At 48.4% G+C, this 25,781-nt stretch overlaps 10 protein-coding genes across 10 annotated transcripts; 6 read left to right on the forward strand and 4 right to left on the reverse strand.

Annotated features, from left to right (window-relative positions):
- Positions 1-353: 353 nt before the first annotated feature.
- N7517_001387 (uncharacterized protein) lies at positions 354-1,049 on the reverse strand (the record flags this gene model as incomplete). Its single annotated transcript, XM_056719117.1, has 3 exons — positions 354-603; positions 650-863; positions 911-1,049. 3 exons carry the CDS (start codon positions 1,047-1,049, stop codon positions 354-356), a joined length of 603 nt encoding a protein of 200 aa, XP_056583252.1.
- Positions 1,050-1,397: 348 nt separating this feature from the next.
- On the reverse strand, positions 1,398-2,333 carry N7517_001388 (phytanoyl-CoA dioxygenase family protein; the record flags this gene model as incomplete). Its single annotated transcript, XM_056719118.1, has 3 exons — positions 1,398-1,654; positions 1,710-1,928; positions 1,985-2,333. 3 exons carry the CDS (start codon positions 2,331-2,333, stop codon positions 1,398-1,400), a joined length of 825 nt encoding a protein of 274 aa, XP_056583253.1.
- A 565-nt stretch (positions 2,334-2,898) lies between these two features.
- On the forward strand, positions 2,899-4,752 carry N7517_001389 (uncharacterized protein; the record flags this gene model as incomplete). Its single annotated transcript, XM_056719119.1, has 8 exons — positions 2,899-3,070; positions 3,130-3,160; positions 3,214-3,408; positions 3,468-3,633; positions 3,682-3,783; positions 3,838-3,967; positions 4,027-4,139; positions 4,195-4,752. The coding sequence occupies 8 exons, from the start codon at positions 2,899-2,901 to the stop codon at positions 4,750-4,752; spliced, it is 1,467 nt and encodes a 488-aa protein (XP_056583254.1).
- A 762-nt stretch (positions 4,753-5,514) lies between these two features.
- Positions 5,515-6,756, forward strand: N7517_001390 (Gfo/Idh/MocA family protein; the record flags this gene model as incomplete). Its single annotated transcript, XM_056719120.1, has 1 exon — positions 5,515-6,756. One exon carries the CDS (start codon positions 5,515-5,517, stop codon positions 6,754-6,756), a length of 1,242 nt encoding a protein of 413 aa, XP_056583255.1.
- A 499-nt stretch (positions 6,757-7,255) lies between these two features.
- N7517_001391 (signal recognition particle subunit SRP72) lies at positions 7,256-9,364 on the reverse strand (the record flags this gene model as incomplete). The annotated part of the gene is given in 4 exon segments (XM_056719121.1): positions 7,256-8,456; positions 8,507-8,651; positions 8,662-8,980; positions 9,044-9,364. The coding sequence occupies 4 exon segments, from the start codon at positions 9,362-9,364 to the stop codon at positions 7,256-7,258; spliced, it is 1,986 nt and encodes a 661-aa protein (XP_056583256.1).
- Positions 9,365-10,936: 1,572 nt separating this feature from the next.
- Positions 10,937-11,254, forward strand: N7517_001392 (uncharacterized protein; the record flags this gene model as incomplete). The annotated part of the gene is given in 2 exon segments (XM_056719122.1): positions 10,937-11,076; positions 11,092-11,254. The coding sequence occupies 2 exon segments, from the start codon at positions 10,937-10,939 to the stop codon at positions 11,252-11,254; spliced, it is 303 nt and encodes a 100-aa protein (XP_056583257.1).
- Positions 11,255-11,329: 75 nt separating this feature from the next.
- Positions 11,330-13,364, forward strand: N7517_001393 (DUF3405 domain-containing protein; the record flags this gene model as incomplete). The annotated part of the gene is made up of 5 exons (XM_056719123.1): positions 11,330-11,561; positions 11,612-12,221; positions 12,284-13,124; positions 13,184-13,228; positions 13,299-13,364. The coding sequence occupies 5 exons, from the start codon at positions 11,330-11,332 to the stop codon at positions 13,362-13,364; spliced, it is 1,794 nt and encodes a 597-aa protein (XP_056583258.1).
- Positions 13,365-13,607: 243 nt separating this feature from the next.
- N7517_001394 (uncharacterized protein) lies at positions 13,608-15,336 on the reverse strand (the record flags this gene model as incomplete). Its single annotated transcript, XM_056719124.1, has 2 exons — positions 13,608-14,600; positions 14,644-15,336. 2 exons carry the CDS (start codon positions 15,334-15,336, stop codon positions 13,608-13,610), a joined length of 1,686 nt encoding a protein of 561 aa, XP_056583259.1.
- Positions 15,337-17,123: 1,787 nt separating this feature from the next.
- On the forward strand, positions 17,124-18,557 carry N7517_001395 (glycosyltransferase family 31 protein; the record flags this gene model as incomplete). The annotated part of the gene is made up of 1 exon (XM_056719125.1): positions 17,124-18,557. The coding sequence occupies one exon, from the start codon at positions 17,124-17,126 to the stop codon at positions 18,555-18,557; it is 1,434 nt and encodes a 477-aa protein (XP_056583260.1).
- A 4,628-nt stretch (positions 18,558-23,185) lies between these two features.
- Positions 23,186-24,610, forward strand: N7517_001396 (putative C2H2 finger domain protein; the record flags this gene model as incomplete). The annotated part of the gene is made up of 3 exons (XM_056719126.1): positions 23,186-23,600; positions 23,651-23,790; positions 23,840-24,610. The coding sequence occupies 3 exons, from the start codon at positions 23,186-23,188 to the stop codon at positions 24,608-24,610; spliced, it is 1,326 nt and encodes a 441-aa protein (XP_056583261.1).
- Positions 24,611-25,781: the final 1,171 nt, after the last annotated feature.

Here is a 25,781-nt window from a genome sequence, read left to right on the forward strand (position 1 = left end):
AGGTACCTCGGGATACTTGGCCCCCACTTTTATTTACTAGCACACAAAGTACCTTGAAGTACCTTCAATGAAGTCACCAGATCTATATATATATATATACATATATATGCAGCCCTATAAATACTAGCTTAGGCCGTTGGAACTTTCCCGTGTCATTTTATGAAGGCGCTTAGAGTCCTTATTGTTGTTCACATCACACCAGGGCGGCAGCTTCGGTTGACTACTCGCTGAACAGTGGACCCTCCAACGCTGGACCCGTGGACTTGGGAAAAGAACGTAATTTCTGCTGTTTCTAAAAACAAACATATAAACAGACATGCAGAGTGGAATTCCACCAATACATTTTGCTTCACTCAGGTTTCAAAGAGCAAATGCCCAATGATCATGTCCAGATATACCCCAGCACGGGGTGTAATGGCCTCAATTCCCTCCAATTTGGCAGCATCATCCCACAGTCGAAGTGAAACCATGTCGTCTCGAAGTGGATCTTCCTCAAAGGTCTTAAGGTCCGAACCTCGGAAGGGGCCGCCTTGAAATGCCAGCGATTTCTGCGAGGCAGATGATAGAGATTCGTAGTACCCTTGGTCAGTGGCAGTAAGGTACCTAAAAGGTGAGTCTTTATTCGCAAGAGGCAGGCAAAATCAAATACCTCTTCGCAGCGACATGACTGTTTACTAAGCGACACACTGTCTCGCTGAATCCAAGGGAATGAAGGTATGATGCCCCAATGGCTTCATGGCCGACCCGGCCGACATTTTCCGTACTTTCGCGAAGATTCATGCGTGCCTCCTTGGTGGATTCTAGCGGAATGATTTGGCCTATGTCATGCAATAAAGCTGCAATTACCAATTCATCACGAGCATCTAGAATAATGTTAGTAGCTGTGAGAGATCTTAGGAACGACACGTACTCGCTTGATGGGCCTGATGAGCCGCCTGTAGACAATGTTCTAACTGGCTAATTGACTCCCCAATGTAGTCACCTTGGCCGTACTTTTCTAGAGCACCGATTAAGGCCTCTGCTTTTTCTTTGGCTGGCTGTTGATTCATGATCCAAGTTACTGTTGGAATTGAATAGGAAAATCGTTGGAATGAAACAATATCTAGGTAGACAAAGAGAGAAGAAAAAGAGGCGAGGTAGAAGGATGTATTTATGTACGCCAGAGCCCTTCCGTTACATCTCCGGCACAGTTGGAGGTACCTAAACTAAAGTATTCGGTGATCATGCCGGTGGCCCGCACTTATCTGAAGTCTGGACCAGACAATTATATTTCAATGGCACATACGTTCTAGCGATTGTACTTTGGCTAATCAATATCATTACTACAGCATCTTAGAATCGCATGGAATTGACATTTTACGTGCTACTAAGTATACCATACAGCTTGCCCGCACCGATCAGACCGGGATGACCTTCGAGTCCACAGTTAACATAGGGGACCCAAAGGCATATCGCACACGACCTTCCTCGTAGGATTGTCCACTCTCCCGCATGTGTGTTGCAGGCCAGAGCTTTTGACGGTCGGAATAGTACTGGTCGTGCAGATCACCTTCGGCGGCACAGTTATACGTTGCATAGATTGCACGGCGGTCCTTGGAGCTAACATTCGCGCCACTGCGGTGGGCCAGGTACGAGCCAAAAATCAAGATATCACCTGCTCTTATTAATGAAACGCAATGGAAGTATTGGGAGATCCTGAATTTGCATACCTGAATCAAGCTCAGCCGGTGTCCATACGTTGCTTTCAACCCAATCGGACGCAATGCAGCGATCGCTACCGAGAGGAATATCCATGCGGTGGCTGCCGTCCACCACTTCCAAACCTCCATTTTCTGCATTCATTCTGTCGACTGCCGCAAGAATAGTCAAATGCTTGATATTTTTGACATGGGTGTAGGCATTGGCATCGATATGGGGATCGAAACCACCTATCAGAGAGGTGAGCAATGTATATAGTCAGGGCTATATAGTGGAGACTACATACCACTTCCTGCCAACTTGTAGTTGATCTTTTCTTTAAAAAGAAGCATCTCCTCTCCTGCAAGCTGTTGTAGAAGACTTGTTGCACGCTGCCCTCGGAGGAAACTATCAAATCCGGCATGCGAGTTGGCAAAGTTCTCAGTGCGACATAGCACGCGTTTGCCTTCCGCATTCACCTCTTGATAGGGCATCCAGGGCACTTCAGTGGTGCATGGAAGATCGTGGACTTCCTGCGCCCATTCTCGCAGTAGCTCCGATTCCTTAGCAGTAAAGAACCCACGAACAAGCAGGTATCCACTCTCGTGGAAACTCTGAAGTTGCTCAGCAGAGAGCGAGTAATGGAAATTGTCCATGCTTTTCGGGTAGATTTAAGTGGGAACACAGAAGAGAACGCATTCATGAAATGTTGGGGGCTCAGGAGCTCGCATTTTGTAGATCGATCGAGAATTCGGCCGCTGCAATGAAAGCCCGAATGTATCGCCCTTCGCACCGAGATGGTACTTTTCGAACGAGACAAGATATAGATCCATGTAACATGCCCAAGCACATGGATGAAAGATAAGCTCCGATAGGTTTGGCGATCAGGCAATGCCCTATCCGACTTCGAACTCATGTGGAGTCTGCCAATGCAAGTTTATGAGGAAACTGTCAAAGTCATGAAACCACACTTGAAAACCTGCCGTAACTGTGGAGCTTTTCAGTGCCTGAAAGCGCCAGGGAGCTTTGACCTCTTCTTAGTACGACCCACAGGTTATACATTATCTCGCACTTCCCACCGAGTCTATCGTGCGTCTATTACACGCTCTCATTGGCTAATTTCAAAAGTAAATCTTCATTAGAGCCATCGAAGATGGCATCTATAGATATCAATATATTCCCATTGGGAACCTCCATTGATATTTCAGTGTTCTTGTCAATATGGCTACATCTCCCAGTGACTCCACCATGAAGATGGAAGATCCCAAGGATCAAGTCTCGCAATCCGACTGGGATATCGAGCAACGGGAACCCGAGAAGAAACGCTCAGGTGTGCTCAATGTAGTTATTTCTGGATTGGCCTTGTTCAGTGATGGATACAACGCTCAAATCAGTACGTGATTTGTACCTACAAATGTTGTCTTTTCCTTTCCTGAACTAACCGCATGGCAGTTGGCTATATGGAACCTTTATTCTCAGTCCTGTGAGTAGCTCTATTTCCGAAATAATTCTGACCAGGTTTACTGATGAGTCCAGCTACATGGATGGAATGTCTTCAACTATAAAGTCGCGCCTATCAAACTCATATCTCATCGGTGAGATATTTGGCATGCTGTTCTTCGGGGTTCTGATTGACCGTATTGGCCGTCGGACTGGTATTGTCGCCGCAACGGCGTTTCTTATTATCGGAGTGGTGCTAGCAACTGCCTCTCATGGAAAATCGCAGCTAGGGTATGCTTATTCAAGCACTGCGGGCTTTTTGATTGACCTATCACTAACACCGCAATAAGGATGTTTTGGATGATGATTGTTGCACGAGGCATTGCAGGGTTTGGTGCTGGAGGGGAATATCCTGTCTGCGCAACCAGTGCCACTGAGGCCGCCGACGAGACAGTTCATCTCCGGAAGCGACGTGGTTTCTTGGTCGCACTAACCACCGATTTTGCTATAGATCTAGTCAGTACTAACATGACGTCGACGAGGATTCTGCTAACTTCGTGATAGGGATTTGTTGGAGCTGGTTTGGTTGCTCTTATTGTTCTTGCGTGCTACAGCCAACAAAACTCTGAAGGGGTCTGGCGCATTACATTCGGTCTGGGTATTGTGGTAAGTCTTTTGCCTCATAAAGCTACTAGCTAGCTAGTCTGACACCGGGACCAGTTGCCACTGTCAATCTGTTTCTTCCGCGTTCGGATGGTCAACTCTACTCAATACCAAAAGCATGCTATCAAGTCGCAGTATCCTTACGGGCTAGTACTACGTCGCTACTGGAAACCCATGCTTGGAACATGTGAGTCGTTCAGCTTGGTTTGATTGTGCGGTGGGTTTGGCTAACATCGATGTTTCTAGCCTTGGCTTGGTTCTGCTACGACTTTGTCACATATCCATTTGGTCTGTTCTCATCCACTATCATTGAGCAGCTGAACCCCGACAACACCACGGTTCAGAATATCGGATACGGGGTAGGCCTCCATCACACCATATTTCAGGTGGCTAAACTAACAGTAAATTTTCCAGACCGTAATCAACTGTTTCTATCTTCCAGGATGCTTGCTTGGTGGTATCCTGATGGATCGAATCGGCCGCAAACAAACCATGACCCTAGGGTTCATGATCTGGGCTATATGGGGATTTATTCTGGGTGCTGCACTCCGACCTATTCAAAGTGTCTTCCCACTTTTTATTGTCATGTACGGCATTTTTCAAGCACTGGGAGAAATGGGCCCTGGGGTCTCGACGTTCCTCTGTGCTTCGGAGTCATTCCCAACACCTCTGCGCGGTCATTTCCTCGGATTTGCAGCCGCAGTTGGCAAGGCTGGGGCATCTATCGGGACAGAAGTCTTCACCCCGATCCAAAACTCCTTCGATACCACCGCCAAAGGCCAGCAAGCAGTTTTCCTAATCGGTGCGGCCTTCACTGTGGTAGGTGGTTTGGTTGCCTGGTTCCTCATCCCAGATATGTCTCGAGAGCTAGAGACAGAGGATGCCAAGTTCAAAGCATACTTGGAAGAACATGGATATGATGTGAGTTTGTATGGCGAGGCATTGGTCGTCAACGCCCGTGCTTCAACTTGACCATCCCTACAGACCAACAAAATATAGAGGGTTCATAAATTTACTTTGCTTTTATTTGTACCTTTCAAGGCTTTCATCATTTTGGCGTTAATATAAGGTAGAGTTGTCTCACAATAATTGGCATTTAGCTGTCTTGCTCTCCACTTATCATAAAGTTCATCCAGTAAGGCCCCCGGGGGGGTCAGGACTGGTTTACTGCCCACATCACTTTCTAGAAGCTTAGAAGCAGGGATAATTCTTATTGTTCTTATATCGATAATATACCCTTACGGAAATCGCTCAATACGGCCTACTAACATTATAAAGATCTGTTATTCTCAGCAGAGTCTATACGTCATGAGTATCTTTGTTACTATTTGCTATACCTTTTCTAACCAATATCCGTGGAACACATAGCCTAAATGATATAGAGGATCGACAGGTCATATATATTAAGTCCGATGAATCCGGGGTAAATCTCAGAACCATGAAATGTAGTCCTGGGCTGAATGATGTCAGAGCTGGTATCCAGGGATGTGCACTTGAAGGTACACAGTTCATAGGAGATTTGCTTTATTTCCTTTGTCTGCTCGACGGTATGAAAGAAGCACCACTCTTACACTAATTTTCACTTGACTTGCACAATCCCAACTCCTTTAATCCCTGAGCTACCTGAGATATCATCATCCTCTCATCCAGCTCTGACCATCTACAAAAAGGCCGACCATCTCTTATCTTCCATCTGTACCAATCTGATCTGCAGCTTCCTACCCTTCAGCCAATATGCCTACCCCTGTCCTCCGGCTAGGTATCCTGGGCGCCACAAACGCCGTCCAAGCCACCTACCTCCCGGTCCTCCAATCCCTCAAAACACACTACACCCTCACAGCCATCTACGACCCCAACGCAGAAATCGCAACCCAATGTCAATCCCGCTTCGGCATAACCCACAGCACAACAGTCGTCGAAGATGTCCTGCGCCATAAAGAAGTGGACGTCATCCTCAACCTCCTCCCAATGGAGTACCACGAACAATACACCGTGACAGCCCTCGAAGCCGGCAAAGACGTAATGGTTGAAGTCCCCCTTACAATGAGCATCTCAAGTCTCCGTCGCATCCGCGAAGCAATCAGAACAGGGAAAGCTTCCCGATCCCTTGACGGCACCAACGAAACAGACGGCCCAAAGGTATTTGTCGGATGCGCGCGTCGTTATGCGCCCTGTTTCACGGAAGTCTTCAAGAAAGAACTCGCCACCCTAGGTCGCGTGTACTACGCGCGCTGCCGACACATCGCTGGACCAATGAACAGCATCGCTGCGCCGGCTTCGAAAGACATCACGCAAATGAAGAGACACAATAACCCAGAACAGTTCCGCGCGCTACTGCAAGACGTCTTCGGGTCTGAAGAAGACCTCACTCAGGAGAGGATTGCTTTCTGTCGGTACCTCGGTATGCTGGGTTGTCATGATCTATCGGTGATGCGAGAGTCATTGGGCTTCCCGGATGCCGTTTCTAACGTCGCCATCACGGACCCATTCTACTCTGCCATTTTTCACTATACGAATTCCGCTGAGAATCACGGCCACCCGTTTACGCTTCTCTGGGAGGCTGGGGTTGATGCCTTGCCCCGCTGTGATGCGCATTTGACGGTCTACGGCGCGCACAAGACTCTCAGTATGGAGTATGACTTCCCCCGCCCTGGTGAGAAGATCAGTACTGGTACCTATGTTCGAGTTGTTGTTGAGGAAGCGGATGGGACGGCGGAGACGGATGATGTCAATGACAATCAGATTAACGAGACTGAGAATGCCGTTCCTCGTCCTCGCGTGAAGCGGACAGAGGTGGTCAGTACCTGTAATGAGGCGTATGAACGTGAATTCATGGCTCTGCATTCCTATCTGGTTGGCGCGGAATCGGTGGCGAAGACGACTGCTGAGGACGCTGTCATGGATATGCGGCTGCTGCTTATGATCTTTGACCACTACAACCGACAGTGTGGTACCATTCGGACCCCTTTGGGTTGAGCGTTAGTATTTCAACAGCCGGGATGAAATTAGGTGAAAGAAGGGGGTATTCGTCCGGGGTTTTCGCAAGGAGGAGCTGACCGGCCCTTATATCTAGACAAATATTGTTTGCACACCCAAAAAGTCCACCTTTTTACTCGTTGCACACCTGTACTCTTTTGTCTAAGGAGCTTCTTGGCTAGCACTTTTCGCTGTGTAAATTACTATATGTAACTTAACTACGGAATAGCATTTCCCAACCGCTTAGACCTGAGGCGGGTCCCTGCTCACAACGATATGTCCACCTGTGATCAAGGTCAAAGTGGCAGTCACATGAGTTCCTAATACCTACGGGGGTTGTTTACATCCGCATTCTTCAGAATTAAAGACAGCTGATGAAATTTATTTTACTGCCCGTCGCGGTTTGATGCGCCCTTCAATATGAAATATGAGATACATACCTGTGTTCTATGTATCGTAGGTAGGATTCAGCTATGATCTCTATCTGCTTGAAATTACACTATCGCTTGCCCTTCTTCTTATTCTTCTTAGCATTGGAAGCGCCACCGCCACTGGCGGGCTTTTGCAGCTGCTGAGTGGGAGACTCTTCTGCCTTCTCATTGACGGGACCACCCTGCGTGAGTGCCGCAGCACGCTGCTTACCCTTCTTGCCCTTGGGCCTGTAAGAAGAGCGATCACGCACAGGCAGCCAGCGCTCAGGGTCTGGCTTCTTGGCAGGATCGAAGTCCTTGGGCAGACGGGACTTGCGGACGCGCTTGTTGGCGCGGTCGTCAGCACTAGCTGCCGTGCGCTTACGGGCACCAGCGAAGGCGGCAGCGGCAGCGGCAACCGAGGAGGCGGAGGGAGAGATTCCAGCGGATTCCAGAGCTGAAACGTCGATATCGGCAATCAGGTCGCTGACTGTTGGCAGGCGGTCCAGTTCGGACTCAATCTGCGCATAGTCCAAGGTTGCTTGTGAGGCGACGTAGCCGGCGATAGCGACGCGATCATTGGGGTCTTGTTGGTGCAGAGCACGGAATATATCACCCGCTGTGGCGAGGTCGGTGCGTTCTTCAGAGTGCAAGAGGGAGGCGGCAGCTGCGCGGAGGAGGGACGCGGGGGGCTCGGGCTTCGTGCGCCAGTAGGAGGCTGCTTGTGCGAGGGTGGTGCGGATCTGAACTGTGCGACCTTCAAGCTGGTACAGGGAGACGAGGACGCTGAGGAGGCCTGGGTTGAACCGGACGGACTCGTTTGTCCCCTCCAGGCTGTGGAGGCTTCGCTCCATGGCTGTGATAGCAGAGGTTGTGTTGCCGCTGCTGACATAGAGCTGTACCACTGTCAGAAGAAGACCAAGGTCTGTGGGCCGTCGCTCCAGCAATGGGACGATCTTGTGAAGGGCTTTAGGGCCGGTTTCGCCTTGAGCGTGCGCTGCGGCGTTGTATACAGAGAGAAGGTTGGGGATGGCGTCAGTGGATGGGCTTGGGCATTTTGATTGTGCCTTGGTTGTGGACCGGATTATGCCATCGTATTTTTGGACAAGGAGGTCTGCAGCGTGCGAGTTGCCGATCAGATCACGGTCCTGGAATTCAAATAGCCGATCGTTATTGGTGGCATCTGGGGTGTCGTGGAGGGCCTTGTATAGGATGTAGGGATTGACGGCAGTCGGACGAGCGAGGACAATGTTATTGCGGGCAATTTTCTTGGTTGATAACTCGGTGATGCTAGGAAAATATGTAAGTAATAATTTTCGGGCTGGTATGATTCAATGTACTTTTCCACGGAGATATCTTTGAGAACCGCCTCGGCCTCTTCCAACTTTCCGAGTTGGATCAGGACATAAAGTTGCTGCACTGCGATTGGCAGCAGCTCTGCGGCCTTGTCTTCAGGTGAAAGGTCCTCCGATGTCCGGCAGATATCTATGCAAACCGTCAGTCTGGGTCCTAGGCTTGGGCAATGTGGGAGTATGCTGACTTTGAGCTCGGTTGAGCAAGACCTCGCTCTGCTTAAATGCCCCCTTTGCAATGTTCAAGCAAGCTGCATTGTATGTTGTTTCGAAAGATTCCAAATCCTCCCTCGACAATCGGTCGTGGCGCACGAATTCCGTCTCTCCTTTCCATTGAAGCTGCGCATCAGTAGCCCACGAATTGATGTTCAGGTCGTTGACCTCGTGGCCGAAAGACATCGTATCTTTCGACAGTTGTTCGTAAAGCTCGGCTGCTCGTCGGAAGTGCTCAGCACGATAGCGCTGTTATCACAAGTCAATCAATATTGGTCCTCAATCAGCAAAGGAACAGATGGGGAACCATACCACTTGTGCCTCGAGGTGACTAGCACCACGGCCAGAAGCTGTGCGAGTCAAGGCATCTGCAGCTTCTTCAAGCTTCCCGCACTTGTATGATGCATAGGCGTATTCCAGGCCTGCACTCTGCTTTAGCGCATCACCTCCGGCCTGGAATGTCTTGAGAGCTTCTTCGTAACGGTCGAGTTTCAATAGAGCAACAACTTTCATGTGTTGCGCTTGCAGATCAGATTTGGATTTGGTGAGGACTGCATTGCATGACTGGAGGACTTCCTCGTGGTCATCAATCGACGCCCGCTGCAATAGCGAGGCCAGCGATTGCGCAACCATGGCGGGGGTTGGTCGCTAAAGAATTCGGGAGGGTATTAGGGGGTGAAGAAGACGTTAACTTCAATATCAGATAAGAAATAAAATCGTAGGATTTACAGAAAGAACACAGTGGCCGATTTCCCCAGATCAACTGATATCAAACAATGTGCGGAACTGGTCTTTTCCCCATCGGGGGGTTTCTGCGCTCAACGCCATGTGCCCCGCCGTAGCTCACGTGCCCTGTTCTATCTGGTTTGGCATCGACAAGTTCACGGATAACGGATAACGGTCACAAATCTTGAAATGCTGCAGTTTATAGAGTGTGCACTGAGGGGAGACTGCATTTAAGCCAACACTTGTACTGTAAGCTCGATATTTACAAAATTTGAGTGGATTTTCGAGTACTTCGAATCTACGAGGGAAAACACCTTGAGGGGGTACTCCCGGACTGCCTACAAAGCGAATTCAAAAGACCAATGTCAGGCATTGCCAGCGCTTTTTCTCTCAATATCAATATGCTCGTATGTACCTACCGTGTTGAACGATAAATAGCAAGACGCACTTCACTGTAGTCAAGTTTGGGAGGACAAGGAAGTTTTTCCCGCTATGCCCATCCATCCATCCCACCGTCATGTTCAATGTTGTTCCCACCAACCCTCTCATTAGTCCACCCCATATGATGTTGCTTGCGAGTACCTAGGTAGTTCTACCAACCCCATCGAAAACATGTAGTGCATACGCCTGTTGAGGCTTCATTGTTGCTAAATTATGAACGAAGCCCCTAATATGGGATGGCGGGCTTGTTATTGATACAGCTTCTACTTGATCTGTGGTTATCACACTTTGAACTCGATCCTGTCTTCTGGACGATCAGCACATCTACCCAGGTTAAAAGTGCCGAAAGCGAATGGCTCGGGCCTACCTTAGGTGCGGCGAAACCTCCAGAATCCCCCGTTCCTAGTAATCTGCATACTGCACAGCGTTTAGCTTGTATTACATATGTAGTTCCAAATCTAGCCATGGAGCCCTGGAGATGGATGTAGATTCATATAATCATTAGGGTTTCTAGTGAGAAACGGAGGGCAACAGTACAACAGCTTGAGTTGATGAGTTTTAATTCCATGCAGCCCGTTAGAAGGGCCTGAAACGTACTAGAGAGGATTTTCCCAACTAGGCAATTGCCATGAAAGGTACATACCTACCTACATATGTGAGTAAAGATGTCCATTGGATATTAATAGACCTACAGGGCTTGCGGCTCCAGATCTACAAAAGCTAAACTTTTGGTAGCAATCTATCGCGCCCACTCTTTTTTTTCGGGCTTGTTTTCCTCACGGGCGAATATTTGCATGGGGTATTGATGTTGTAGGTACTTCCTATTTCGGTAGTTGGACCGTGCACGGCCCACTTGCTCTCTAACATCTGGGCGTTTTCTATTGTAGGAGTATAAAAGCCTCTCCCGGCAAAGTCCAAGCTAATAATTAGGACTATAGCGCGTCCCAATTTCCCCCTTAGCTCGAAATATACATGTGCAGCAAAGTCCCTTATTCGCTCATTTGCTCATTTTACTTTTCTCTTTGCCAATTTCTTTCAATGCTTTTGACAGGCAGATCTCGAGCACTACATCCGCGAAAGGAGTTTCGCCGTTACACTCGAATATGTTATTTAGCACTGTCCGCTATAATATCATTGTTCATAATCAGCAGAGTTCTAAATAGGCAAGAATATCTGCTGTAAATCTCCTCCAGTTCAAGGCCTAATACAGCGCCCTCTAGGTCTACTATTATCCGCCCAGGAGATATAGTCAGTAAGATCTCGCGGGAAGTGAGGCCACGAAATGATCAAGCGCCATTTGCCCATGAGCCAACGGGGCTTGGAACATTACGTGATGTTCGGTACGTTGCCCACTGATTCTAGTTCATACTTTCGCCCACATGATCACTAGTCGTTTCTCAATGTCTTTTTTGCATTCTTTACTAATCCACAATGGATAGGGAGGACCAATTCTATCGTGGCGGAACCTTGACAGTGACACATGGAAATGATGACAACTACCCCCAGATCCCAATCATCTATGATCCATATCCAAAATACAATAGTCGCCAATGGCGCAAAGAGTTTGTAGGGAGCTTTCGCGCGTGTGACGGCCCACGAGGAAAGACTCTCAGCCGCACTAGTGCGCAAGACATGATTTCTGTTTATCCAGGTATCCAAAAAGGTAATATTTAGCTCACTGGAAAACACAAGGCATCTTTAACAAGTCAATAGATTTCCCTCCAGCCTTGTTGGGGTCATATCTGGCAACGGGTGTCGACGGATATGTCTGTACCGATCGCTCTTCTCGGTTGAGTACGTACGGGTACGGGAGTAATTCCAGCCATGCTGCCTCTGGCTCTGGAGTCAATTTCAACGAGACCAATTGGGGATCGCTTCAATCACAATGCTTTGAGAGGAACTTCGAAAGATATTCGCCAAGCGAGACCGATTCACACTCAATCGAGCTCACCTTGCCAGTCCGCTCTCGTTTTTTTGCACGCACACTCCCTCGCGATCGACCAGCCTCTCCGGTGCGTAGCTTGCCGCAGTACAAAACAAGATCAGCCGTTATACTACGTGCGTCGCATGGTATGAAATGGACCGAAGACCTTAAGCAAAATGTCCGGTCTCTTGTCATGGAGCTGTCGCTACACTCCGGTGCCGAATATGAGGTCTTTATCTTGTGTCATGTCAAAGACGAGACCATCCCAATATACACACGCGATGCCCAGGCTATGGAGAATATGAAGGCTGGGTTTGTCCCACGCGAGTTCATGGACATGACCATCCTTTTCAATGACAAGACGTTGGAGTCATGGTATCCTAAGATTGACGAACATCGGTATAGTAACTTTCCACTTCCACGGTCGTTGAATTTTGGCAGGTCTCCTAACAATTCCGCAGGACGTATTATCAGTACTGGCAACCGGTTCAGATATTCTCTCAAATTTTCCAGAATTTTGACTATTATTGGCAATTGGAAATGGATTCCAGATTCACCGGTCATTCCTACCATTTTCTCGAAAAGTCCGTGGAGTTTGCAAAAAGCCAGCCGCGGAAGTACCTTTGGGAGCGCAACGCATACTTCTATATCCCAGGGACACATGGAATTTGGAAGAAGTTCCTCAATAAGGTTGGGTCCGCTATGAAGGACCGGAATAGTGTTTGGGGACCCAAAAGCATCCCTCAGATAACCCCAATAGGCCCTAAGCCTCCTGTTGTTTTCCCGGAAGATGATAAGTATGAATGGGGTGTTGGCGAAGAGGCAGATCTCATTACCTTTTTGCCGATCTTTGATCCTACTGATACGAAGTGGCTATTCAGAGATATGGTATGGGGACTCCCAGAAGATGTTCCACGGCGAGCATCCCATATGGCCATGGGACGCATATCAAAGAGCTTACTATACGAGATGCACGTTGTGCAAATCCAACGAGGAATGGGCATTGTTTCTGAGATGACAGCTCCCTCGCTTGCTCTCTGGCATGGGCTCAAAGCCGTCCACGTGCCCCATCCTCTTTATGTCGACGGGAAATGGACGTCGAAGGAGCTTGGACGAATTTTGAACACAGGTGAACCGGAAAATATCAATGGTGGAACTGATAGCATCTGGAACTTGGATCACCGATTGGATCACATACTGTATCGGTTATCGTACATGCTTAAATCACAAACTGCGGGGGATTTCTATCGGAGATGGCTGGGCTACCCGATCGACCCTGAGCAGTATACGGATGGCAGCCATGTGAGTCTAGACCACTGATCAAGCCTCATTGCTGTTCTAACCTCTTGGCCCATATTTAGCACCAAGATCACCAGGGTCGAAATTGGTTCGAAAGCGGCGACTTGGTAAGATTCACAATCTCCCTTGAACGTGAGATATTGAGATCAGTTGAACTGACAACCATCTTTTTCCTAGCGAGAGGACTTATACGGACCACTCTGCTTTCCATCTATGTTCCTTTTGTTGAAAAAGCACAACTAAAATTATACTGAGCCAAAGTGCCATATGTATCTATATAATTGGGCGGAGCGATAATTGCTATAGAACGAAAATAACATTCTGGGTCGGCTATGGTCCAAGCGGGGAGTTGATGGGGCTCTTTACGGCTCTTAAAGCGGGGCCTTATGGAGGCAACGAAATATGTATTGTAACTGCGCTCTCTAATTCATTAAATTTAATTACATTCATGTACATCATTATAGTTCAAGCTTGTAGCCCAAAGCATCACGAAAGTTCGTGGCGTATCGTAGTAGATCCTGGTACCTCCTGAATTCCCTTGTCTGAACGAGTATATAATTCGGTCACTGGAAGTGCGTTCGCCTTTTCGGCAGGACTCGGTGCCATGCTATATTCATCTTTGGTCTCTGGATACGAATTTGTTGTTCGCCTTCGACGAGAGATGATTAGACAAGCAAGGATCCCAAACAATACCAAGCCATCGGCAGCACATCCAATGCCAATGCCAATCTTTGCTCCAGTTGAAAGGCCCGAGTTGGAAGAGCTGGTTTCAGTCTTTGCCTCAGTTGAGAGACTGGGGTTGGAGTTGGAGTTGGAAGTCTTCGATGGAAGGGGTTCCCAATATCCGTTCCAGCTGTCTTCCCATGAATTGGCTGAAGGTTTGATTGTTTCGTCATCCATCCCAATGCTCTGCTGAACACCTGATCCGATCGCCGGCCCAGGTGCTTGTGCCAAAAACCAGTAGCCACTTCCAATGCCTTCTTGCCAGTTTGTGCCAATGAAGGCAGCCTGGAGGAAAGCTCTGCCGAGCACGAAGGAGTCAGAGGGATAGCATGGGAAGTAAGTTGTGTTGTGTTCCACTAGTGGCTCTTGAAGTGTGAGCTTCAGAAGTTGGAAAGGAACTTTTATAGTGATATTTTGAGTGTTTGTCGCATCCTTCTCGAATGTGAAGGATATATATGCCAGGGAGGATGTCATTTTCTCGTAGCTTTCGTCTGTGTTCCAGAAATATAGACCCAGATCTTCGTTAAATGTAACCGGGAGCTCGGCTGCCAGTGTATCGCATGTTTCTTTAGGAAGGTAGAGGTATGGAAGTGTAGGATCGATCTCCACTCTTTTCGCCCTGCTGCTGACGCTGTTTCCCCATTTGAACAGCCCGGATTTATTTTCAAAGTCAAATGGTGAGTCCCCAGTGGCAACTCCTATGCCGATGTCTTCGAGAGAAATCCTGAGGTTGCCGAGATGTCTCGTATCATCAACCTGTTGAGAGCTTACCTGCTCCAGCACTCGGCTTTGATCATACCCCGCCAAGGATCAGCGAGCCTGGAATGTCAGGTTCCACAGATCCAATGTGCATCCCCCATGAGTATGATGGAATACGATCAGACGAAGAATCGTTCCAATGCTCCCAAGCAGATAGCAAATTGAATATGTTCCCATCCACCACGTGGGTAGGCTTCGTAGCCCCAAGCGACAAGGTCCCCACCGAAACAGGGTATCGTTTTCCATTTGGGTATTCTTGGTAGGCGTCGTAGATCGCTGCTATAGAGACGTTTGGCACCTTATGTCCATTTTGCAGCGTGATCGTATCGGCGAGAATCCCTTCTTTGACATATCCTGTACCACCCCAATTGTTCACGCCAGCACTGCTCTGATCGGACAGCCATTGTATCTCACTCGGGTCGGTCGGTGTGTTTAAGATGACGGCAGATGTTGATGCATCAATGTCCAAGAGACCAGCTCGTCTTGCATAACACGGAGTTGAGTCGTCCGAGCAGACAGTGTCAATAAGAATGACACTAGCCCATCGGTCGCTGGGGTAGAGATCAATGGGCTGCTTGTTGGACCCCAAATTAACTGACACGGCGTGCCACGGGCCATCTGGCCCGTAGCTTTGATCAGACCACGGCATTGTCCAAGGGATACCATCTGCATGCACTACGGTTGCGGTGGCGAGCAGCCAACAGAAGAGATATTCTGTAGCATAGGGGGCCATCCTGAAGAGCGGATCTACAGTATAGTCAGAAGAATGGAGAAAATATTATTAACAAATTATAGCGGAGTGGCAGGATGCTCTACAATATACAGAAGACCAAGTACGATCGTTGTTTGGCCCCCAACCCAAGCGCATTGGCATGCATGCTTCAATGGGCGCGTAACTGAAAATGATTGATCATCATTCGATACAGAGCCCACGGTGCGCTCTGACGGACGCTACTTAGGGTGATATGGAGGATTGATTTGCGAGTTCACGGGAATTATATGGGTACTGTCTTTAGTGATGTGAGCTGCCGCTGTAGCTTCTGTGTTAGCAAGGAGCGACATTCAAGCAATAAGGAGCACACGTGCTCAGTGTAGCGCTCGTGTGCAGATTATAGTGCAACTATTGTCCTTCATAGCGTTATATGGGGGAATCTATAATTGCATCAACATGTAGGCGTGCCGGATTCCCTCGCTGCATTACCCGCCTGTGGCGTTAAAACCACAGAGAGGAAGGGATCAGTCATTGCAGTCCCTGTTTAACATTCCTCATCGATACATGCATTTGTTGACTTGGTGGTACCCTTTTGCTGCACATTCAGCTTGACGTTCACGTTACTTACAGACAAAATTCCACTTAACGGAAACAGAAGACCTGGAAATAGCGACGTTGGAAGGGGAATGTCTGACCGACTCGGAAGCAAGCCTCGAGTTGATTAAAGTGGAATCTCTCTACACTCACCATCGGCCATGGCATCTTGAGGACATAGTGTGGAGGACGATGAAATCCGGAGTGGAACAAGGAATATCCACACAAATAATGCGCACGGCAGATCTAGGCTGTCTTATGCGAGTGGGATTCCAGTTCGGACGACGGAGTAAGCCCCGGCATTGGCGTTGAGGGGCTGGGCCGGCTCGACCTCGCATGATGTACACAATGCCAAATTTACCTCAATACATTCTCACGAGTAAAGGTCTAAGGCTTGGATATCCCCCAAAGATCTGTAATCAAGATTCAAGACAGTGGGGCTGAGCGATAGCGTAGTGGGAATGAGTGAATCAAGCTGGACTCTACTACCCACATTAGCCAGTTATTATCGGGTGGGATAATGGCCTCCGGATATTACTCCGTTGTACTCCGTTGCAGTTATCTAGAGCGAGTACGGAGTAATGTCTTGGCTGCTCAAGTCGGAGTAGCAGACGGGCAATTAGAGGACGCGCGGATGTGGGGGCCGGAGCAATCAGTGACGAGTGAAAAGACGGAGCCATTGCTTAGGAGGTCTTGGCACGGGCAGGGTTGTAATCCGTACGGGAAGACGGAGTACTTTGGACCCTGCTTTGGGAGTAATGAAATCATCATTTTAGAGGGCAGGAGCTGCCATTGGAACCATGTCCCTGTATCTTGTGCCTGGATATAATTGCCAAATGGCAAATTATACCTTAGTACCTACATTATATGTAGGTACAGTGGGACCAAACCGAAACTTACACTGTATACGAGGGCACGTGACCTCCGCCAAACGGGACTTGGAACGTCATTGATCGTCTCTCAGACCCCTTAGAGAATGGGCCTTGCCCATTTTCATCCCATGGAACCATGATCGTCCCTTGACCCTATCTTCCACCTCTTTTTCATTTCCTTCTTCTTCTTCTTCCTCCTCCTCCTCCCCCTCTCAATCCCCCTCCAAACCACCTGGGCATCTTTATACTACACTTTCATCCTGCGACCGTGGGCCCTTGATTGTGTTCTAGACCTTCTTGGCTCCGCAATGCGGTAGAAACCGACACAATCTCACACAAAATATGATATTCAACGCGCGGGATGGGTCGGTTCCAGGCGTGTCATGGGCCTGGAAAAAGGTGCTGCGGTTTGGAGTCGCCTTCTTGTTTGTCATGGGATTTGTTGTTGTACTATGGCCCTCAGTCGACCCAGTGAAACTGCCGCTGGAAACAGCTGTCAACATGACCATCACTGTCGGCCCCGATGTCCCTTGCGAACTCGACCACGATAAATTGGCAGCCCTGAAAGTCCTCAGAGTCGCGCAATATACCCGTCGAGAAATCGTACTCGATATGACGGACGACCCAGTGCCCTACACGCAGTGGCTTGACGAGCCATTCTTGCAAGTGCCAAAGGGCACTGAAGGAGCGGCGGACGGGTGCTCAATTCCCGCCCCAGTGTCCTTGCGGGTCCCCCAGCCGCCGAAATTGGCAGACGCATCACACATTGATTTTGGAGTCGCAACCAGTGTCGAGAGATTGAATGAGTCTCTGAATGCATTCGCTCACTGGGCTGGATACTCACGCACTCGCATTTTCGCACTGATCGAACCGGATGAATCGGAAAACGGAATCCGGGATGTCAAGGCCAAGGCCGACAGTCTGGGGATCAACCTCCACATCACAGAGTCGGACGATAACTACCTGAACCGATATTTCGCGCTTATCCCTCTTTTAAAAGAAAACGCTCGAGAATCAACCCAGTGGGGCTGTATCATCGACGACGACACCTTCTTCCTGTCGATGCCTAGACTGGTGGATGCGCTCGCTGAATACGACCACACCACCTCCATGTATATTGGCGGATTGTCGGAGTCTGTCCCGCAGATTGCGGCATTTGGGATGATTGGATTCGGAGGCGCGGGCGTCTTCTTATCGAAACCCCTCTTGACGGAACTGACCGACGTATATGACAAGTGCTCTACGATGGATTTCACAGGCGATCGCCGCATCGCCATCTGCGTCTACCGCTACACCAAGACCCGGCTAACGGTGGACCACCGTCTGCGGCAGTTGGACCTGATGCACGATGCCTCTGGATTCTTCGAGTCCGGCCGCGAGCCCTCGCTCACAGTGCACCACTGGAGATCCTGGTTCCTCGCCGACATGCCGAAGCTTGCGGTGGTCGCTGAGCTATGCGGCGACAGCTGTCTCCTCCGCAAATTCCACTTTGGCGACGGCTGGATCTTGACGAACGGGTTCTCCGTCATCAAGTATCACGTCGACCCAGACAAGGACGACTTATCCATGGAGCAGACCTGGGACTCGCACAATGGCGCCAATGACGAATCTTACCTGCACGAATTGGGTCCCCTCCGCCGCAAGGATGAGGACAAGAAGAGCTTCCAATTGGTGGATGCCGTCCACGAGCCGAACGACCGTATCACTCAGTGGTATGTCATGCGCGATGAGAAGAACGGTGATCAAATCTTGGAACTGTCATGGCGCTTGAGGTAAATATTTTTGGTTTTGCCTGGTACATGTACAGACTGGTGTACGGGCTCCTTTATATGGTCTCCGGGCCCCGGCGGTCTGCTGGATCAAGAAACCCACACTCAGGCGCATGGGTAAAGGAATGCCACTTTGCCATGGAGTTTCGTTTCGTTGTTTATAGATGATAGATACACCTTCTGTTTACTCTAATGAGTTGAATAATGTGATATGGAAGTTTTGGGTTATCTTTTATGCTGCAAAATTGTAGCTGTTGAAGACATAGTTCCGAGGAGCGATCTAAGATCTTCTCGGGTACCCATAGCCGGCTTGATCTTGACCGGCTGTTCTAGCAGAGACACGGACATTTTGGGGTTCGGATATCCGGGTGGCGGCTTCATCACCCAACCGAGCATTTCCAATATAAGCACAGATTTCTGCAAAAGCACGGCTACATTGATACGGGAAACAGGTGGGTAGGACCCGCCCTGTCTACCATGGCAAGCAAGGCCAAAAGCCCTGGCCATAGCTCACCGATAAACATTATGTTGTACCATGGAACCGGTGAATCTGCCCCTTGCATATTTCCAAACATATGGAGATACATGGTATTTCGTTACATGGGTGTCAAACATGTGGTGCAGTATATGAATCAAATCATTATAGTTCCCTTTTCTACGGAATTATTCAGAATATATATTTACAATCCGCGCCGCAACCTTGATAGAGATTGTTAAAAGAGATTGTTAAATTAATTGAACAGGCAATTACAACGTTATACTAAACCTACCAAACATCCAATATGCCATATATATATTATGTATGCTAGCTGAGGACTATAAAATTGAGAACGATAAAAAAAAAAACCTCGCGGAGGCACATGGTGCATACCTCACCTCCGCGAACACACGGGGTACTATCTGACCACCATCTACCGGAAACAATCACGGCTGGTAGTAACATCCTAGTACGGAGTACGCCGTAGGGGTATACCGTTGACCCAAAGAAGATCCTATGGAACCCCTGAAGATCGATCGGCGTTGAATGCCGATCGAGATGCAATATAACGGATAGGAGACCAAGTGGAGCAAGCGGTGAGCGGTAAGCAATAAGCAGTTAGGACCAGGGTTAATGCGGAGCAAGTTGATATTTGGGGAGAGTGCGAGATGGAGACTGCATACAGAGTATTGGCACATAGTAACCGATAGCCTGAATCACGTTCCATAAAACAGAGCCAGATGCGCAATTTTGAGTCAGAGGGCAGTCAAGACTAGAATACGAGATGGGGGAATTAAAGACGTGGTGTTTCAATTTACATCGCCCGTATTACGGGGGAAGGGGGAAACCATATGGGCACATAGTATACGGAGTATATGGACAGGCGTTCCATTTCCCCAATGACCTTCCCCTTCAGACCATAAATGATATAACCTTCAAATATTTCCATTATACCGAGTCGCCTCCCGGTGGAGCACGGAGCATGGTGCAACGCAATGCTAGAGGGTCTGCATTAGTTTCTACGCCACAAGTTTGGTAGTACGGAGTAGATTTTCTGCAGTCACGCAGGCTGAGACGAGCTAGTGTTGATTTTATCTGGACTATTTACCTTGTGATGACTTAGGCACATCAGTGGGCCAATGCTCAATTTCCCCAGGAGAAAATGTGACATCAGAGTGGAATCTGCGAAAGAAGAGAAAAAAATTGGGCCTTTTGGTCATAGCGTCAGCGGCTGTTCCTGGATTTTGTGGAGATATTTTGGGTATATCTATACAAAATAGGGCGTGTCTGATCTTTTCAAGAGTATGCATAGAGTCACCTGGGGAAGAATTCCCTAATTTGTCAGAAACAAACCTTACCCTAAAACACACCAAAACTGACCTGTACAGGGACATGCCCCATCCCAGGGGCCTACAGGCTGAAGGATATGTTCTACTAATAGAAATATGGAGACTAGCGTGGACATGATACACCAAGACACGTCTCAGCCACAACCATGTGGGAATCGCCCCGTGTCGAGCCATCCAATGCGCGTCGGCCTGACCCGCCTTCGATTTTTCTGTTAACTGGCGATTGCGCAAAATCAAGGAAAAAGAGAATATGCTAAAATAAAATCATATCAGTTATTGGTTTATTAAATCCTTGCCTATTCGGCCTGACATGGATCTGCATACAAAGGTAGAAAAGGAGATAATCTCCGCAACTCCCCGCAGGACCCGGGTTCAACCTAGCAAATGGGTGTCGTCACTTTCGTCACAATTGTCAGGGGTGTTTAGCTTGGTGAGGGGCTGAGAACGGTAGGTGTGCGAGTGTGAGATGGTAGACCAATAAAGAGGAATCATCCCGAAAAAAAGGCAGACAGAATGTGACTGGACAAGTCATCCTGGTGCCCAACCCCTTTTTTTAAATGTTTTATTATAATTTTGCGTCTAGGCATGTCGTAATAGATACAGTTTGGGCTATGTTATTTTCTGTTATTTTCTCTGTTTTTTTTTTCTTCTACATTAATCCCTCGATGTGAAAAAGATATAGTGCACAGGCTCAGGGCGGATCTCCTGGTAAGGCTCCGAACCGTGCGCAGGATGGGGGGCCGCGCATGTCTTTTTTTCCTTCTACAGCTTCTACGGCTTCTACGGATGTTCTAAGATCCTTCTGGTGGCCTTCTGGAAGGTCAGGAGAAGGCTTGGCGGAGTCATCCGTGCCGTCTTTGTGGCAGTGGAGTGGGTTCCCAGAGGCTGAAGCAAGCCATCCGGTGCCCTCTAGTGCCCCCGGAAGGGAAAAGGGGCGAACGAGATGGGTGTGTAATTACCGATGCACACCGGATGGGCTCCACTACAGGATCGTCAAAGTCCAGGAGAGGGGAAACAGAAGGGTGAGAATAGTCCGTTGAAGTTCGTCCTACCAATAGTGTAACGCATATATGCTGCGTGAGATAATGAGATATGGAGTACAAGAAGGGCAAGAAAGGTTACCATGCGGAAACCTTCTAGAAGGTAAATCTCAATTTTACGATGTATTCGGCTAACAATAGTCGGGATAGACTATCGAGGGTAATCTTATAATAAGTATATCACTCAATGTGTCGCACCATGCGAAACCTGCATGTCATCGTTGATCACCGAGGTCTCCCGTTTCTTTTTGGCTTTTTCCTTTTTTTTTTTTTTTTTTTTTTTCAATGTTTTTATCGCAAAACTCGGAAGGGACCATGTATTTCCTTTTTAGCTTCAGGGGTCGTGTAGTTCCCCCTTTCATGTGTGTATGGGACCTTTTATTAACGCCTTCATTAGTTCCTATTATCTCGATTTGGAGGAATAAACACACTATAGGCTATATCTAGAGTGAAATTTCAGGGCTATAGGATAAATAAAGAAATTCAGGTTCGGATCGGCCTTTCGTATCCATTTTCGGGGGAGGGCACGTTGTGGATCCTTCTGGCGGCCAGGTTTCCTTCTAGCGGGCTTCGCTGGGTCTAGGAGAACTAGCCTTCTAGAAAGGGAGTTTAGAGGTTTATACAGGGACTATATATGAACACATATGTAAATGTATACAGAGTGAGATTTGAAATTACATATAATACATATAATACATATAATACTTTTTTTTTTTTTAAAAAAAAAAAGGAAAGTAAATAAAAAAAATGATGTACAGAGATGCAGACAGTGGCACCTACCACACCTAAATCACCTATAATAACATAATTCCTATTTCTCCCCCCTTTCTCTACCTTTTAACCCTTCGCCTTTCCTTTTCATCGTCAAATATTGATCTCTCTTTGTCTACATTTTCCCCTTCCGGTCTGCGCGAATTCTTACTTCGACCTTTCCTCGACTCTTCCCTTATACCCGTTGAAACTTTGAGCTTCCTTAAAAGGTGTGTTTTCGCTCTCCTTGCATTCACCGCGATTTCCCTATGACGCATCTCGCCTATTCCGCCTTGGCTGCCCAACCCTGCGCTGTAGCTTGGGTTTCATGAACACGGACAATTTCCCTATGCTGATCTTGTCTTTTTCATCCTAAAACTGTGACTGGTCTTCCTCACCGAGGATCGCGCACAAGAGACGAGAAGATCAGCGTATGGCCAAGCGCTTGTGGAAATAAAATCAGAATCGCAACCATCTTGATATTTATTGCATGCTGACAATCGACTTTTTTTTCCGTATAGGAACCTTAACAGAGCCTATATTACCACCGACAAACCACGCGTTCCGCCTTTACCCGACCACAACATTATCCTCTGGAGCTTGGCTTTTTTGGCAGAAAGCCCATCGTTCGATACTCTTACGCAACCTTGCATTCCACTGCAGAAAAGTGGAGAATATACCCCGTTCCATTCTTCGCTGAGGGACTGTCCAAGACAGAACGTGTAATACAGGTTCACCCAGGGTGAGTTTCTGGCTTCTCAGCTCGCGGAGCTTTTTCGAGCTCGATCGACTGTACCGAAAATTGGTTCTGACTATATTTTGACTTGGCAGAACTTGCTATTTCCTGACCCGAATCTCCCTCCCGGCCGCCACCCTTCATATCAGCCAGTCCTTTACGCGTAAGGACTTCCGAATTCAATAGCTATCGGACATCGTGGGAATACTGGAAGGTCTGCCGAAGGACGTCTTCGAAAGCAGTCCTTGACCGCGGTCCCTTGGCTACTTGCTGGGTCGGGTCATGGACTTCACAACCATCCTGAACAGGAAAAACTCCGCAGCAGCCGCCGCCGCCGCCGAAGCGCAGTTACAACAACAACAGTACTTTCAACAGAGCGCACAGTTACACACCGGAGCTTCGCCTACCATGAAGAGCGAATCAGGTGGCTCGGACAACCCTGTCAACGCATACCCTCCTCACGGTCCCCCGCCCATGCAGATGGATGCCGGACTTGCCGACTCCTTCTATTATGCACAGCCCACGGGTTCAACCCCTCGAAACATGGCCTATGCTCCTGCGGGATACGCTGGCGATCCCCAGATGCAGCAGGAACCCGTCCCACAGGGAAGAGCAGGAATTGAACCACCACCAAAGACATTCCACTGCTCAACCTGCAACAAGGGCTTCGCACGGCGCAGCGATCTTGCTCGACATGGTATGTATCCTCCAAAAATCTAGGAGATCCGGTTACTGACAGTTTATTAGAGCGTATTCATACCGGAGTCCGACCCCACGCTTGCGAGTGGCCAGGGTGTGGAAAACAGTTCATTCAACGCTCGGCTTTGACAGTACACTCCCGTGTACACACCGGAGAGAAGCCTCATATGTGTGAGAGATGTGGCAAGGTATGTATCTTTCCTCTTTCTGTTCCAGCTAGATCTAACATCTATTCAGCCCTTTAGCGACTCATCTTCACTGGCCAGACATCGCCGTATCCACTCCGGAAAGCGACCCTACAAATGCCCGTACGCCAACTGCCAGAAAACCTTCACGCGCCGTACGACGTTGACACGGCACCAAAACCACCACACTGGGACCATCGAAGAAGCCGCTGCTGAAACAGAGGCCCAGTTGCGGCAAAATAAGGATCGTGGACGTCCTGGCGAAGGAATGTTTTCTGAACACGCTTCCATCCATTCTACACCGTCACCCGCGCAACACCCGTCCATGTCACCTGGCGGTGAACTTCCGCCGCTGAATATGCACCGCTCTGCTGGCGACTACTACATGGGCACCGGTCCTATCCCACCTCATGTGCGTGGGGATTTCCCCCAAGGCAGCCCCCGGGCTTCCCCGACTGCGACCTCCCCTTCGCTGTCCAGCTACGGCAGTGCGCCCCACGCCCGGCCATCCATGACCTCGCATCCCTACGCTCCACCCCAACCCCTGGAGCCCCCGGCCAACAGTGACCACCGTCCCAACAGCGTGAACGGCAGCCCGCACATGACTAATCTTGGATGGGCCTCGCCGTCTCACGGTAGCATGCCATCGCCTGGATCGGCCAACGACTTCACCTACCCTGAACCCACTGGCCCCGCATACCCGACATCGATGCCGCCGCATATGTACTTCCCCAACTCTACCATCCGTCGACCCACTAGTACCGAGCCAGAGAACTACGAAATGAAGCCCCGGGGCGACCAATCATGGTCCACTGCTGTATGATGCGATTCACAATACAAGTGTCTCGCAACAGCTTGAATTTTCCATTGTTTCCTTTGTTTAATAACCTCATTGCATAAGCCCCTTGATTCCCACGAGAGAACACATCAACGCCTCTCGATTGATTTCTTATTTCCTTTGTTTTTCATGCATTTTCTTATCTGTTTGTACTATATTGATGGGAAACCAGCGCACTGGAAGGAGTCGGACGGTCTGATCGTGTTTCCAAATCTGCGATTTATTGTTTTGTTTCAAGATGTCGTCTCTGCACCTTTTCTTTTGTTAAATGCTTGCGGATGACATTACCGAGACACGATCAGATGAGGAACTGCATCCATGGGAATAGATAGATGGTTGGACTAGGGATTGTCTTTGGTATGGATGGGTTCGGGAAAGAACCTGGGTTTGTTTTAGGGAGACTCCTGATGCTGGTGTCTGGTTGGGATTGAGTTTTATTTATGCTTCTTTATACTGTTTTCTTCTCATTGTCTCATACATCTAATTATTGTATTGCTTTTCTTGGTTTCTACTCTCTTGACTGTCGTGGTGTTTATTGCTTTTTCTTGCTGCTTGCTCTTCGACGAATACCATCTTTCAAATGAGGTCTTCGTTCACCGGCGTTGGTATTTTTGTATAATAGAACGATGATAATAGACAATCATTGAATTCGCGTTTCATCTTAGATCGCACGAGCATTTCTCTCCGAGCTTGCAGCCGGCACGTAGGGTTAAGACGCTCCTAATGCAACTATGTGACGACGAGGAGGAACTTCAACAGGTGGGGCTGTACTCTACTAACCTAGGCAGTTTAAGACTAGTTTCACCGGATGGCATGTAGATAGTCAAGACTATGCCCTGGCAAAGTACATAAGAGTAGTATTTTAGTACCCTAGAACTTAGTATAATGGGCTTCACAATGTTTGGCGAATTATATACTTGTCCATAGTGAAGCTTTCTCGCCTCGCAGAGTGTACGTCCAGATCAAGGACTAGCTAAAACCTGAGGTCACGATGATCATCTTCTTATTCTGTACATGGGGTGTGACAGGTGAGATCGTCCAAGGTTGAGAAATTTAAAGGGTTATCTAGATCCACTGGGACTTCAACGTCTTTATTTTTTCCTTCTTTCTTTTTCCTTAGAAATCATATATCTTTTCTCTAATATTATTTTTTATA

Source organism: Penicillium concentricum (assembly GCF_028827145.1).
Source record: "Penicillium concentricum strain IBT 3081 chromosome Unknown utg000001l_segment0_segment0, whole genome shotgun sequence".
Taxonomy (NCBI): Eukaryota; Fungi; Ascomycota; class Eurotiomycetes; order Eurotiales; family Aspergillaceae; genus Penicillium; species Penicillium concentricum.